The sequence below is a fragment of the Synchiropus splendidus genome, chromosome 2 (genome assembly GCF_027744825.2).
Source record: "Synchiropus splendidus isolate RoL2022-P1 chromosome 2, RoL_Sspl_1.0, whole genome shotgun sequence".
Taxonomy (NCBI): Eukaryota; Metazoa; Chordata; class Actinopteri; order Syngnathiformes; family Callionymidae; genus Synchiropus; species Synchiropus splendidus.
In genome coordinates this window covers 23207058-23222013 of record NC_071335.1, presented here as the reverse complement: position 1 = coordinate 23222013, position 14956 = coordinate 23207058, and the positions used below count along the sequence as shown (strand labels likewise).

The following is a 14956-nucleotide window of genomic DNA, read 5'->3' as shown; positions in this document are numbered from 1 at the left end:
AAATACCTTCAGCGCTATAAGATATTTTTTTAATCAATTTTACTTTTGCAGTGATTGTTTTCCAGAAATAAGTACATTTCTCGAAGAATTCCACATGATAAAAAAATATTAAATTCCGCACTTCGGTACTCCGGAGATCACGTGACTCATGGTACCAGCCAATAGGGAAGCTCGGCTCAGATTTCACCTCAGGAGAAGAGGAGAGTCTGAGGGAGGAAGAGGAGGACGAAGAAGAAGACCTCAGGGTCTGGAGTTGCACACGTTCTGGATCCGCCGGCAACGTATCTGCTCTAGGCTCGCCGTGGAACTGGATTTTGGTGTTTGAGTGACTTCTTAAAATGGAAGTTGGGGACTGTTGCCGAGGCCGGTGCGGAGTTAGTGGCGGGATCTAGCGGGGCGAGAGTTGAAGAGAGCAAGTTTCTTCTCCACATCTGTGTCTGTGCAGGCGTTTTCTCGCTGGAAGAATGGGGGCTGGAGCTTTAACCATCTGTGTAAGTACAGCCACCTCGACTGGACAACTCTTTGTCACCTTCTTTGAACGTAAAACAGACGTATTGTTGTCTCAACCGTGTGCCTTTTTGCTTGACATGCAGCTCACACCGGCGCAGAAACATGTCTCTCTGCCCTTTAATGACAGTCGTTTCCGTTTGTTGACACGTAAACTGAAGTTTTGCAGACCAGTTGTCTGTGACGGTGCATCTGCCACCAGTTGCTGTGATGACCACCCGCTCCTCGGATAGAGGGAGAAGGGAGAGTGTGCGTGCAAGGGCTCGCTCTTTGCTTTGTGAGTCACTATAGTCCAACAGCGAAAAAGATCCATTGAAGTCCGGAGATAAACCTCTACCCCACTGAAGTTCACTGTTGACCAAGCGGCTGCTATTGACTTCTCAAGAAGAAGTAATAATTTGTATCTGCGTTTTCTCAAAAAGTATTTAGTGTTTTCTCAATAGTTCCCTCTTATTTAGACAATATGTTAAAGTGTATTATTAAAGTAAGTAAGGTCTGTATTTTGAATGCATGTAAGAATGTGGTCTGGAAAACATTAAAAACATATAATAGTATGGGAAAAAAATAGAACTTTTAACGACAGTTGAACACTTGATTATTGCTGTTCCAGACGTTTCCACGAATGGTGGTAAGGTTTTCCAAAAGTGTAAATAAGTAATAAACTACTTATTTACACTTTTGAAAAACCATCACAAGCTCAAATAAAACTTTCCCCACACTTTCCATTCCTTTCAAGGTTTGCTCATCTTCCTCTTAAAGTTCAGAAAACGCAGAGAGGAGACCTGTGAAACATATTAGTATAAGCAATAGTATAAGCGATAGTGCTGAGTTAAACTTAATGCTGACATGATGGTGCTTCTTTTCGAAGCCAGTCAGGGGCATGAATACTGATCGGTTAGCTCTGTTGTTCCCCAAAATAAAATACCCTCAGGCCATTGAACACAATAGAAAAACATTATGTATTTAAAACATCCCTTGAAAATAATGTGTGACAGAATATACGTGGAATTATTGGTCTGCTGAGTGGTCGAGTGTGGCTGTGCTCATGTTTCCGGGTATGATTTTGACTTCAGTCTCAGAAGTGGTGGTGTGAAAAGGAGGTAAAGAGGGGGAGGTGCAACACGGATTTAATTGAATTTGCAAATCACTGTAGAATCTGTGGCGGACAATAGAGGAGGATGTTTCTCCTTTATTGGGTGCCTAAGCTCACAGTGGGGATGTTAAGCATTGCGTCGAAGGAAACCAACTTTATGTTTGGGGGTCACGGTTTACAGCCGAGTGCAGAGCATTGTCAGTGTGGGGAGCTGCAGAAGAACAGAAGCTTGTTTCGTGTCCTGTTTAATGTGTTGCTTTTATTCCATTTGGATCAGAGTGCTTACGCATGTTCACTTTAATACACTGGATGCTCATGGTCAAGGACCTTTAGATCACATTGGAGATCTTATGAATAAAGATAGAAACCTATCATAAATGCTGTATAAATGTGACTGTGCGGAGCCCATGTGTGCAGACTGAAGCACATGGAAGCTGTGTCCAGTTTGATTTGTGAAAACATATGGCATGTCTGGTCAGCAATTACTCAGTCGTCTGCATGAGTATGGACAGATTTAGGGGACATCTGTTCCGTACAGTCTTTCACAGCCTGAGCTTAAACCCGCTTAGCTATTTAGTGCAGTGGCACTTTTTCAGTAAAAACATTTGAAACGATAACATATCACTGCAACTGATGCTTTAAGAAGATGACTAGTTAAATAGTTGAATAACAATCCAATATGTCACACTAGTAATCACTCTGCTGTACAGTTTACAATATATCGTATTATTGTTATTATAATACTTTCATCTACATGTATTCTGAATTACAACAGACTAACAATAAGTGTTGTGAAAGTCAGTTGCTAATATCTGCAAGTCTGTCAGCAGCTATCTCTGCTGAAGAAAAATGACTGTTCAACCATTATGGTTGATGATAAATAATGCTAAAAAATACGCGGCATGATTTTAGTTCAGATCATAACTTTTTAAAACTAGCTTTAAATCATGTGATGGCAGATTTAATGCATGTCATGAGTCATCTGAAATCCCTCATTTGCACGGCTTGATCTAACAAACGAGCTTTGACTGAGAGTCTCAGTAACTGTTAGTGCAATAATTGAGTGTATTGAAAATATGTTGAGACCTATCATCCTGTGCGAGTTGGTGCTTTGTTTTGGTGTTTGACAGCGTGTTCTTTCCCTCCATTAAATGCGAGTTACATGAGCAGCGCCCCTACTGGCCAGGTGGCGAATCGATTCAATGGATTGTTACAATTTAGATAGCAGTTTAACTGCAGTGCATGGCTGAGTCATTTTTTAACCATCCTACTCCATAAAATATATAATGCAAGAAAAATTGACATTCATTTAATGTGTACATCAAACATTTCCCAAAAAACTTTATCAGATATAATATATATAAAACAACACAATGAAGCAACACAATTATCTTAATGAAAGCTAAATATTATACTAGTGCTCACTGATATTTTTTTATTATCAAGTAACATTTCAGTGCTATTTTTGAGTGAAGCCGCCCTCATGATTACGATTACTCAGAGGTGTTGACAGACACCTTGTGGTGTTGTCTGTGACTCACTGCCATCAGCGGAGAATCCTGCCGATGTGAATAGCACATCACACCTCTTTTATTAACTATTGTAATCCTCAGTTGAAAGGCTTCCATTTGCCTGCATGGGTGAGCTCACATGAACTTTGAAGCGAAAATATGTCACATGGTTCAGCTGTTGCCATGGATACAGTTGCAAAAGTAGCGCTTGATGTGAACAGTGTGTCTGAAATACTGTATTCAGTGTCACTGTTTGCTGTCATAAAATACTTGAGAAGCTTTCTAACAGCACCTGAATGAGTGTTCAACATAGAGCGACCCATAAATGCATGTTTTTATTAGATAATATCCAAATATGACCCAAGAATAATTTCATATTGTGTGTTTTTAACAAGATGTTAATTTGAATAGGAATGTGATGGTGAAGTTAATATAAATCAATGCTAATATCAATACTTTTATAAGATCAAAATAAACAGAATGATCCCTGATTTTACAGCGTTAGCACTTGAAATGTTTTCCAGGAAAGCTGTGAAGCACATGCCTGTTCGTGTTTCTCGAGGTGTGAATGTCACTTTTACTGCCTCGTGTGGACTGAAGATGTTGCATGGAAACCTGACATTTGTCGTAGCAACCACTGCTCTCTCCACCCAGCGACCGTGTTGACTTCAGGATGAGGGCTTTGGTGGTGTCCTCCGTCCCTCTCGTGTCTGCAGCTGACCACCTCTCTCTTGTCTTTTCCTGTCAGCACAACGAGACGGCGATACTGATCAAGGAAGACATGAAGAAGATGGTGCACTTGCCGATCCTTAGACCCAGGCCAGCAGCGGCCAAGTACACTCAGCTGTTTGGGGTGCCCCTCTGTGAGCTGCAAGAGAAGTGCCAGGTGGAGGACGGTGTGCCTCTAGTGGTGAGGAGGATGGTGGAGCATCTCCGCAGTCATGGTAAATACGTACCTGGTTGGTCCCGCATCAACATCTCATATTGAAGTTTTAGAGAGACATTCAAATCTTGTTTTGATGCCAAAAAAAGTGAAGTTGAATTTCTTTTAAAGAAAAAGGAAAAACAGTATCTGCACATTTCAGGTGTAAACACTAGATGTCAGTATGAGACTATGAAGCAGACTGGAGGACCTTGAGTTTATTGTTCTGCATACTGACTTTGATTTGAGTATAATAGATGGCCTTTATTAGTCTGGATTTTTTTAAACCAAATATGACATTCTTGTTGGCCAATTCTGGGGTAACTTTTTTGACCTTTAACGTGTCTTATGTCCAAATTTCGTGGGCAATACTGAGTCTCATGGTGGGTCGGTGGTGGTCTGATACTGGGTCAAAGGTGGCAAAGGCTACGCCATTCATATAAGCAAATAATTTTTGCTTGATCCTCACCAAAAACATTGAATATTGAACATTTTAATACGAGGCATAAACAACTTTGCATTAATCATGATATATTAGTTGGAACGTTCAGATTTGTTGCTTGTTCATATCAGTAAGTCAAATATTGATTTTAATAAAAGCCATTTAAAAGGTAAAATGAACATAGCCCTGGTCAAAAATTCTACTGACTGCTGTGTAGTGTGGTTATAAAACTCAATTTTGTGAGTAACCGCTGCAATTTACTGAAACATTTTGCAAATGTGTGTCTTATGTGTTTTGTTTTTTGGCAGCTCTGCATCATGAGGGTTTGTTCCGAGTCAGTGGAAACGTCCGTGCTGTGGAAAACCTGAAACAGCATCTGGAGAGTGGCGATGACGTTGACTTCTCACATTCCGAGCCATGCACAATTTCCAGTTTACTCAAGAAGTTCCTGAGGGACCTGCCAGGGGGCGTGGTGGACTCAGCTGTACAAAAGGTGCTGATTCAGCACTATAAAGGTGAGACTCTGTTGCTGCTGGAAAATTGTTGTGAAAAATTGTCATGTGAGCGTCCATATTAAATGGGTAAGTACTAGGAGTCTCCAATTAACCTGTGTGCTAAAATGAGTTTAAAGTGTGGGAGGAAATCGGAGTGCCCAGTTAACACCCCTGCAAGCACAGAGAAAGCAGACAAATGTCGCAATCGTGGCTATTTTGCCAACTCTGAGCTTTGAAACTGTGCCTTTATTAGCCTTTTAAATTTCCTGAAAATGTAGTTTGGTATTTCGTCTGACTATGGTTCAGATCAGGGGCTTATGGATCCTTAACCTTTTTGATCTCGGGGCACACCTTTCTCCGAATAAATGGGCCCAGGGCCCATGCAAGTAACAGAACTGATTCATTACTCTTGATTTCATTTGTGATCAATAATCATATTTAATCAACTTACACGTAAAGAAAGCAATACCTTGTGAAATGACATGAATCCATGTGATCATTGCAAAGATATTTATTTGTCATCGAAAGGTCCAACCAGCAACAGAACCAGGTGCCAGTCCTATTCATCAAATTTACTAAAGAAAAATCTGAATAAAATTCTGAATAAAATAGACATAATAAAACCCTGTCTAAATATCATAAAACAAAAATAATGTATTTAATTTAAACTCCAAAAAAGTTACATGTGAAGTGTAAATAAAAGTATCGCAATTTCAAAACTACTTCCAACAGGTGCTTTCATGAACAATTTTGACTGTTGTCACTTTCCTTGTCATTTTTTTCTTTACAAGAACTTCTCCATAGTTCAGTGACACACAACTGCCACCAAATGTGGCCTATGTATTTAAACTGAGCGTCTCACGGCCCTCACAGCCAAAAGGTGTAAAACAAAAAAGAATTTAGCGGCCATGGTGTTGTTCCCCTTTTTTTACACAGCTCTGTGAAACAGTTGGGGCCTTAAAGTAATGAACACACAGTGGATAGATTTTTTTTATTTGTCAGTCATTGTCATTTCAATGTTTGGGCTGGATGCTGATGAAAACCTTCAAGAACAGCCCATATAAACTAACTATCTAACTATACGTCTCAAATGCTGTCTAATGTACGTATGGCCTGTTTGCATATCATGGTGGTTCGAAATAGGCCGTTGTTTGATGGCAGGGACTCACTGCTGAGTCAGAACCGAACGACACAACTCATCCGTCATTATGATTGTGCCATTATTTTATCTTTAGTACAGATAGTACTTGCAGTTCCTACTTAACACCGGTGCAGCCATTAATGCTCTTTACATACCCTGGATTATTGCCCTCATCTACATTCTCCGACAAATGGAGCGTGCTGACACACGTTTCTTAACCCTCACAGACGCACATGCTTGGAGAATTTGCGTCATTTGCCTTGTTACAGAACACTACCCGTATCCGTTCATCCAACCGTGACCCAATTGTGCGTGCTGAAGTAATAGCATCAACATATTTCAGGCTCTTTGGTCCACCGTTCATGTATCCCATCACACTGGATCTCAGGATTTGACGTGCGGGTACAAAAAGCCTGTACTGCCTGTCGGAGACAAGCTGTTACCTAAAAAGTGCACGCAACAATTTATGTTGCCTCAAACTACTTTTGCTAGAAACAAACTGCAATATATTTTTCATATGAGATACCATCATCTACTTGTGCTTCTCTCATCAGCATTCTCTCTCTCTCACTCACTCTCTCAGTGGTTGGTTTAGTTCACATTTTTCTCTGTGGTTGTGTGTCCTTAGACAGTGGCGATGAGCAATCCTGGTCAGAATTGAAGGAACTTCTCCTGCAGCTTCCAAGTGTCAACTTGAACCTGCTTCGCTACCTGTGTCAGTTCCTGACCGTGGTGGCGCTGCACCAGGAGGACAACCGCATGACTGCACTCAACCTTGCCACCGTGCTTGGACCCAGCGTCTTCCAGTGAGTATGATTATTCATAATTCAGTTGGATACAGTGGCAGTACGATCTTCAATTCCTCTCTGGGTGAGGCCCCCAAAAGCACAATTAAAAAAACAACTTTCCAAGCACCTTAAAGAAATTCATGGGTGTGTTTTTTAATATCCACAACCACAACCAGAAGTTAAGACTTTACCATGAGTGATGTGTGTCTGTCCCTTAAAATAATTGAGAATAAACTGTGATCTTCTAATATTCATGATATATATTGTGTATATCATTAAAAAAGGTGAATTCAAATCACATTCTTCATGGAATAACCTAAGTATGCAAGTTTTCCTATCAGATTAAGAATTTGTTTGTCAATGCTTTCAGTTCACCCTCAACTGTTCCCATTATGAATTGCCCACCTCCATATTGAGTGCAACACTCCTCTAAACTATGATTTAAATATGAATAAAACCACTGATACAGTGTGCAGGAACACAACTCTTGATCTGGACCTTCATCCCACATTTTGGTGAGACTTTGTCAGTGCTAACGTTCCAACTAATACAGCCTTTGAGACCAAAACAAGCCTCATCAACAGTTGTGTCTCCGGTTGCTGCTTTGCATTTGCATGAATTACTGGCTGGTTTGGGAACAACCAACCCTGCGGTGCAGGAATTAGATTCAAGAAACATATCGGCCTCACTCAAATCTGATCGATACCTGAGGCCACTCATGTTCTTTTGAAGCTCCTGCACTTCAAAAACACTGGTATTATAGCGTTTTTGATTTCTGCCTCTGGTGCAAAGTTTTAATCATGGCCTCCTGAGACAACCTGTTATTAAACTTTCAGCGCTGTAGCTTCATTTAATGCAGGAGTGTAATTCTGTACACTCACTTCTCCTTTGTCTCCTGTGTGATATTCTATCTTTAGAAAAACCTTTCTCTGCTTGCCTATTCTGACTTTGTATTATGTTATTTTACACTCGTTCTTGAGTTTTATTGGTAGCTATTAACTTGGCATTTTCAATGTCCCTACTACTTTTATATATTTTTAATTATGAAAGAAATCTGAATTTTAATGTTAAATTAGATGACAACAAAACAATTAGAAAATTGAATTGATTGTAGTTTAAATATGAAAGAACTGGCAAAGCCAACTCCTTTAGAATGGTCACAGAACATAAAACACAAACATGCTCAAGCTTAAATGTATATATGTCTGTATGGAATGTAATGGAACAACATAATATCCTATAAAGTATTTTTTTTGTTTGACTTAGGCTATGAGTAGGTTTTTAGATTCCGATCGAGTTTGAGAACCAGGTCACTGATTGGGTCTATGACATTCAAAAAAATCCCCAGATGGTGGTGCTGTTACTCATTATTAAGGATAGATTTAAGGCCAGCGTTTATTAAGTTCGTTTTCAGAACCATTTTAACTTGTAGTGTTTTATGTAGAAATTAAGTTTAGGACCGTGATAAAATATCAATGAATGAAGTTGTTCTTATACCTTACCCAAAGAGATGTGTACGTGCGTGAATTATTAAAATACAGTCTCATGCAGCTTATAGAATAAAGAATAAAGAAGAATAAAGAAACTGTAATATTCAAAATCTAATAAGAAAGTAAGAAAAAGTTTTGAGTTCCGTGCACAACTGTGGATTGTCTTTGCTGGTTGGTCATAAAACATTTTTAGCACACATTTGATGTGGCCCCATAGTTGTGTCTATGTGCTCATGCATTCACAAATAAAACAATGGTTGAAAGATGGAGTCATTTTCCTTCTGCAGCTCCTGGCCTCATGTGCATTTGCCTGTTGTTATGTGTATATGTGTGTGTGTGTGTGTTATATAATTTCATCTACCATAAGGCCTTAAGCCAAGTGGACATCTCCCACAGCTGTTCTGTAACTCAGCATTTAATCAGGATGACTGAGATTCTATTTCAACTATGGTGTAGTGACAGAGCAACATTGCACAGTTGTGATATGTAAATGATCATATTGATTTGATTCTTTCCAGTGTGTCCCCCGGCTTTGAAGCGCTGATGGAGCAAAACATCTGTAACAAAATCATGGTGATGCTCATCCAAAACTACAGCAGTATTTTTGAGGACAACGCAGAGAAAAGTGCTGTCGCAGAGCCACAGTCGACGTTAATCGTGGTGAAGGTGTGTATTCCTTCTGCAGGAACGTGGTGTTGTTTGTCTGCCAAATCCAAATCCAAGCATTTGTACGACATCTGAGGATTGATTTTTCAACCTGATGGTGACGTAAACTTGACTGTTTCAACTGATCAGCCTACTGAGTTGTTTTCCTCATGGCTGTGTGTGGCTTCCTTCTGCCCCCCACTGATGTATAACAGGAAAAACAGAGTCAAGCACAGACCCACAAATTATGACAGTGGCTCCACCGCCTTGGATTCTAATAGACCCTAGCCAGGCTAGTTCAACTGCATTTCAGCCAGGCTGCTTTGTTTGTTGGAGAACCTCTTGTTTTCTTAGACAGAAATTTAAACCACGTTGCCATTTTTTTCTGTTCTTTTAATGTCATGATTTATCAACTATTTGATGAAAGTTGAAACATAAATAAGAATAAATAATGCCATTAAATGCATGAAATATTCAGATCGTTATTACAAAAATAAACTTGCTGTAATGATCAAATTAAAATGTAATAATACATATTAAAATGTATTAACTGTAACTTATGAGTGTATCATTTGAAGTGGAGGCCTGTACATTCAATAGTTCATATTTGAGCCCTCCAGAGCCCTGACAGAAAAATATTGATTACCCACAGCTGCTAAACTTGGCTACAGTGCTATGTGAGGAATTCCCAAAGTTGAACTTCGCTTACTGTCAAATGACATCATCGAACCGTTGATGAATGATTGTGTTATTTTCTTGAAACGTGACCTCCGTCACCTGAGACGCCCCAGGCTGATAAGAGGACCAAGAGGGCCGACTCCCTCCGAGCAAGGCATTTCACCTCTTCCCTCCGAATCCGAATCTTGGCTCATTTATCACTTCAAGTGACGCAGAGTGTCACTGTTAATATATTTGTGATCTGAATTTCATGCTGCAGTAAATTTTCACGTCTTGGCAAGGGAGTGGAAGTGGGTTGCCACATGCTGACCAGCAGGAAAGCCCTCCGTCGGGATAAGATCGTCTTACACACCAACATGCTCGCGTCAACAGAACAGCAGTCAGTGGTGGCCCCTTCCCTTCTAACTTCCTCTTGACTCTCATAAACGCTTACTAGCAGAAGGTGTTTATGTGCGTTGTGGCTGCTGCGCATTTCAGAGATCTTTGAGTCTATTCTGGGAGCTTTTGTCGTCAGGGGGAGCTGAGGATGGAAATTTTGATTCACCCCAAATAAATGACAAATACAAACAGCCCTGACTTGTGGCCACAAGTTCTGTCTTAGGATGCAACGCAATGCTCAATGATAACCCGTCCTGCTCTGCAGTGACAGGAAATGTATCTTAAAATACATCGAAAAACTTCCTAATGACAATGACATTAATGAGACTCTGATTCAGTGTTCATTTGATTTGAGTGATGCCTTTATATGTACAGAAAATAAAGTTATGTTGGTGCGCCGTGGACAAATTCCAACTTTGCGTACTTCGCTGTTAAATCATATTCTGCAGTGTTTCTCTGACATTGGCTGTTCAAATGGAGAAAAAGTAACCCTCTTCGTTTATTTTTTGGAGGATAATTTTTTTGGACAAAGATGTGCCTGGAGGCATTATTAAAAAAAGTTGTTGTTGTTATTATTAATTGAAATCCCAGTGTGAGGTACGAACATGTGGTTTGTTGCCTCAGTGTATCACAATACAATAGAGAGTTAAGTAGGAGGTCCAAGTAAAATAGAAGGGAAAAAAAAGATGGCTGATGAATCGAGTTTTCCATCAACACAATTTGAGATGTATGTATTATTTAATTAAAAGGATATGATCTAAAATAAAAGCCCCTGAAATGAGCGGCTTAATGTTTCTGTGGAAACTACTTTGATTAAACCGACAGCAACAGGATCCTGAGACTGTTTCTCTTCAGGAATGTTTTCCTTTGTAACCCAACTGGAGCAAGATAAAGATTTTGAATTTGATCCCATTCTTTCTGTCTGTAACCCTAGGAGGCTCAGCTGACTGACACACCACGTAGCAAAACACCGACACCAGTTCCCAGAGTACAGGTGTGTACTTCTTCATCCTGCCATCGTGCCACTTTTTCAGTCCTATTCCAAAATCCGCCCCTCAACCTCATGCAATGTTTTCCTTTTGAATTCCTTGCAAAGTCCATTTAACACTAACCATGTGATGCGTGTGACGTGACTAACATAACATGTTTTGGAAAACCTGTTTTCTGAAACCGCAGCCCTTTCTCCCTTCCAAGACGCTGTCGTAGTCAGCTGACTCATTTGTCGGTGGTCACCCAGAGTAGATGTTTTCGATCAAATTTACACTCTAATTTCCTCCCTGCATTCCAAAACCTTTGCACTCACTCCAACTCTACCTTTTTGCACAGACAAATCTGGCAGATGTTGAAGAGTCTCTGTGCGAGCCATGCTCCGTCCATTCAATAAAGAGACACAAGAAGGTAGAGAAATGTTTTGCTTCTGCAGTGTCTATGTGGATAGAGGGGTTGGTCTGGAAGTGGACCGCAATCTGTTCCTTGTCCTGCTTGATAACGCCTCCATCCTTATCTCCTGTGTTTCATTAGTATTGGCTGTCTCTGTCTGACTCATGGTCACATGATATGATTTAATAAAGGCAATCTGCTGCAGGAAACAACACACTGTAGGAAACAAACGTCGTACAGTGGGCTCAGTGCGATGAGATGTGCTGTTATTACAGAATAACCGGGTAGTATATGGGCCTGTGATTCATTCAGCTCATCTTCCTGTTTGTGCTGGTGTCATTTATTTAGGTAGGCGAGGGAGAATCACAGGTCTTTTTATATCAAATAATAAAATTGACTTTATTATACAGGAACACCAGATTTCAAAATACTGACGGTATAAAAGACAATTCATTCAACAGTTAAAATGGATGACATCAGCAAGTCCTCCCCCTCCTCCTCTTCCTCCTTCTCTCAATTACCTCATGTCTCCTACACGTGTCCATCGGACGTCCCAAATGTTGGCTTTCTTCTTTTCCGGCTTGAGCCCCTGCACCTCAAAATGTCGTACCTGTCAATGGCTTTTTATTGACAACTTACATGACTCTTTTTTTCTGACGTAAGCGGACAATCTATTGCACATATCCTGGATGCTAATTTAACAAATGTAGCTCTCCAAATGTAGAGGATTCAGGGGAAAGTGACCCATGAAGAGGCTAATTGTCCGTATAGACATTGCCGCCATTGATTTAACCTATTAAGTAAATCACTAAATGGATGCATTCTGTTGAATAATTCGAGTGGAACGGGGCCTTTTCATTGAACCAAAGCCCTTTTTAGTTAATTGTTGGTGTTTTTTAACTGAGGATCAATGATGACTGACGTCAGTGCCTCTTTGCTGTTTTAAGCAAGAAGAATTGAAGGCTTATCACACCTGACATTGGCTCTACCTCTTCCTCTTCCCGATCTTTTATTATCTGGCATGGATATGCAAAAAGGAACGTTTACCAACGTGGCTATAATAAGATTAAGGCTCTTCTCCTATACAACAGCAGGCGGCTCTGAGAGTTTGCAGCCACTTAGGGTCGCCCAGGTAGGATCCGTCGGGTTCATGCATTTTTAATGCTCATTCTCTTTGTTGCTTCTAAAAGTTTATTTATAGATGTATGTGTACTGAGCAAAGGTTGTGTGTGCTGTCATGCTACGCTGATTATGTGCCAATATCAGCAGGTAGTGTATCATTGCCTCGCATGTGCTCTTGTGTTTCTGCCCACCAGACTCACCTGCTGTCTTTGGCTCTGTACAACAGGTGAGGAAAGGCAGGAGTGACGCTAGAAGACGGATCATTACTCGTCCCATCTGCTCCGTGGAGGTGCCCCGTGTGAGGCCTCGCTCCATGCCAGAGGATTTGCCAGTAAGAGGCTGCAGTCCAGAGGTGATGGAGAAGCTTACTGAGCGTTTGGCTCAGGAAGTCACCGTCTCTGGCCCCACACACCTCTGTGTCAGCTCTTCTGATGACACGAAGGCCCTCCAAAGGTCAGTATGTCCAGTCTTTGTAATGCAATACTGTAAGACTGTACCAGCAAAAGTATTCCCCCGACATGTTTGATGTGGCGTTTTACAGTCGTGCTGCTGGCTATGTAATTTAATTAGTATTCAGTTTCTTACAGACTATTTGAAGTTTTAAAAGCGTTGGGCATTTATATATGTAATGTAGGCAGTGTAGTAAAGTGTGACCCTGAGCTCAAATGTCAGATTTATTATATATTATAACAGGAATGGTTTCTGTTAACATTAAAATTAATGCTTTAATGAAAAGTTTGTAGTCTTTCAATTATCCCACATACATTGGCTGCTGTGCCTATATATATATATGAATAATTCGTGGACTATTTATGAACTTAAATTGACAAAAGTTATCATAATTGACAAAATCAAATATTTTCTGTGTCTTTTTAGGGCTGAAAAAAATCCCATGTCAGCAGTAGAAAGTGAGTCAGAAGTGATAAATAGGTTACCACCTCTGTTTGTGTAGATGATGTGCCATTAGTGTGACTTGGGGTGAGGAATGACGGTAAGTGTCAGACACTGGTAAGGGATCTAGCTACAGTGGTAATGTGCTCTTGGCATGCAAACAAGCCTATTATAAGACCGTAACTTTAGCCACTTGGCATCAGGTGTCATCAGTCCTGGAATAGCGAGACTACAGCTGTGACTGTTGTTGGGACCCTAACCACTTTGACTTCCCTTTGAACCTGACAGCCGGTGTCGAACAGCAATTTTGAAATTCCATTCTCTATTTCATGACAATGCAATAATGGCGGAAGCTTGTGGAAATGAAACTTCGATTAACTGAGTGGAAATTAGAGGTGTGAGGTTCAGGCGCTGAGCTGTGAAATGCTGACACTGTTGTGGCTCTGTTGCAACTCTGCCAATGACCTTTACAAACACATTAATCATAGTTTTAAACCGCGTCAACACCGTCTAGATTAACATATTACATAAACGTTGAAGTGGAAACCGAAGTCATGTTCTCACACCTGTGTTTTAAATAATGTGTTTATGAAGTCGTAAAATTGTGGATTACAGATTTTTTTTTTTTTTTTTCAACCCCACCTAATGTCTTTTTTGTGTCTGTTGTGCGGTAAAAGTTTTCCTGACCAGGTCAATAAATCTTTCAACCTCAACCTTAAATGCGCAACGTCAGGTCACACTGCAGGATGAATGTCCAGACACTTTGTAAGGGGACCCCAGTGTGGTGCGTCAGTACTCCACAGTTAACACCTGCAGCAGAGAGGAGCCTGAAATGAAATAAAATACCTAGAAATAGATGAGCTTAGTAGGTTTGATCAACACTTGCCAGATATCTTCACTGAAATCCAGAACTAATGCCAGGAAGGCTTCCATGAGTACAAATATGTGATGAGCTGTGCGCCAAGTGTCACTTGTGAGTTTGCTTTCCATAGTGACACCTTACATTTGAGCCTAATTATTTCAGATGAATGTTGGCAAAGCACCATCCAGCCGCAGTAACACATTTCAGTGTTAAATAAATTGACAATCCTTTGATCATTTATAGTAGAATTTGCAAGATAAACTTAATTTCTAATCTTCATTTATTTCATTTTTTTCTCCTGGTGTTGAATCCTGGTGACATGTTGAATTATCTCTGGAAAACTCCTGCTCCATTATTTAGGTGTACAGTATGTTTACTGTTAACTGAAGTATGGAAACTTTCACCTGCGCCAAATCAGCTGACACTTTTTGTGAAGTCAGTGAGATCTCGTCTGGGGATGGGTCGTCGTGCGTCGTGGATGCATACTGGGTTTTGTGTGCACTGGCCACGGTCCGCTGATTCTTGTGATGCAACATTAAATTTCTTAGAAGCCCGCTGGAAGTATATGGGTGTGACGAACGTTGCGCTGTGGTGTGAGTGAGCGGATTTACT

At 40.4% G+C, this 14956-nt stretch overlaps 1 protein-coding gene across 4 annotated transcripts in view; it reads left to right on the top strand.

Annotated features, from left to right (window-relative positions):
* The first annotated feature begins 205 nt into the window (after positions 1-205).
* The window catches only part of fam13a (family with sequence similarity 13 member A), a 37723-nt gene continuing 22972 nt past the window's right edge, over positions 206-14956 (top strand). For 3 of the 4 annotated variants that reach the window (XM_053856991.1, XM_053856990.1, XM_053856995.1), the window contains exons 1-8: positions 206-491; positions 3860-4055; positions 4784-4990; positions 6739-6916; positions 8907-9054; positions 11024-11083; positions 11416-11487; positions 12818-13044. In XM_053856991.1, the coding sequence (XP_053712966.1) occupies positions 465-491; positions 3860-4055; positions 4784-4990; positions 6739-6916; positions 8907-9054; positions 11024-11083; positions 11416-11487; positions 12818-13044 (1115 nt within the window). In that variant the 5' untranslated portion in view covers positions 206-464. The remainder of the gene's footprint in view (positions 492-3859; positions 4056-4783; positions 4991-6738; positions 6917-8906; positions 9055-11023; positions 11084-11415; positions 11488-12817; positions 13045-14956) is intronic. The other variant, XM_053856994.1, reaches the window with a different exon arrangement.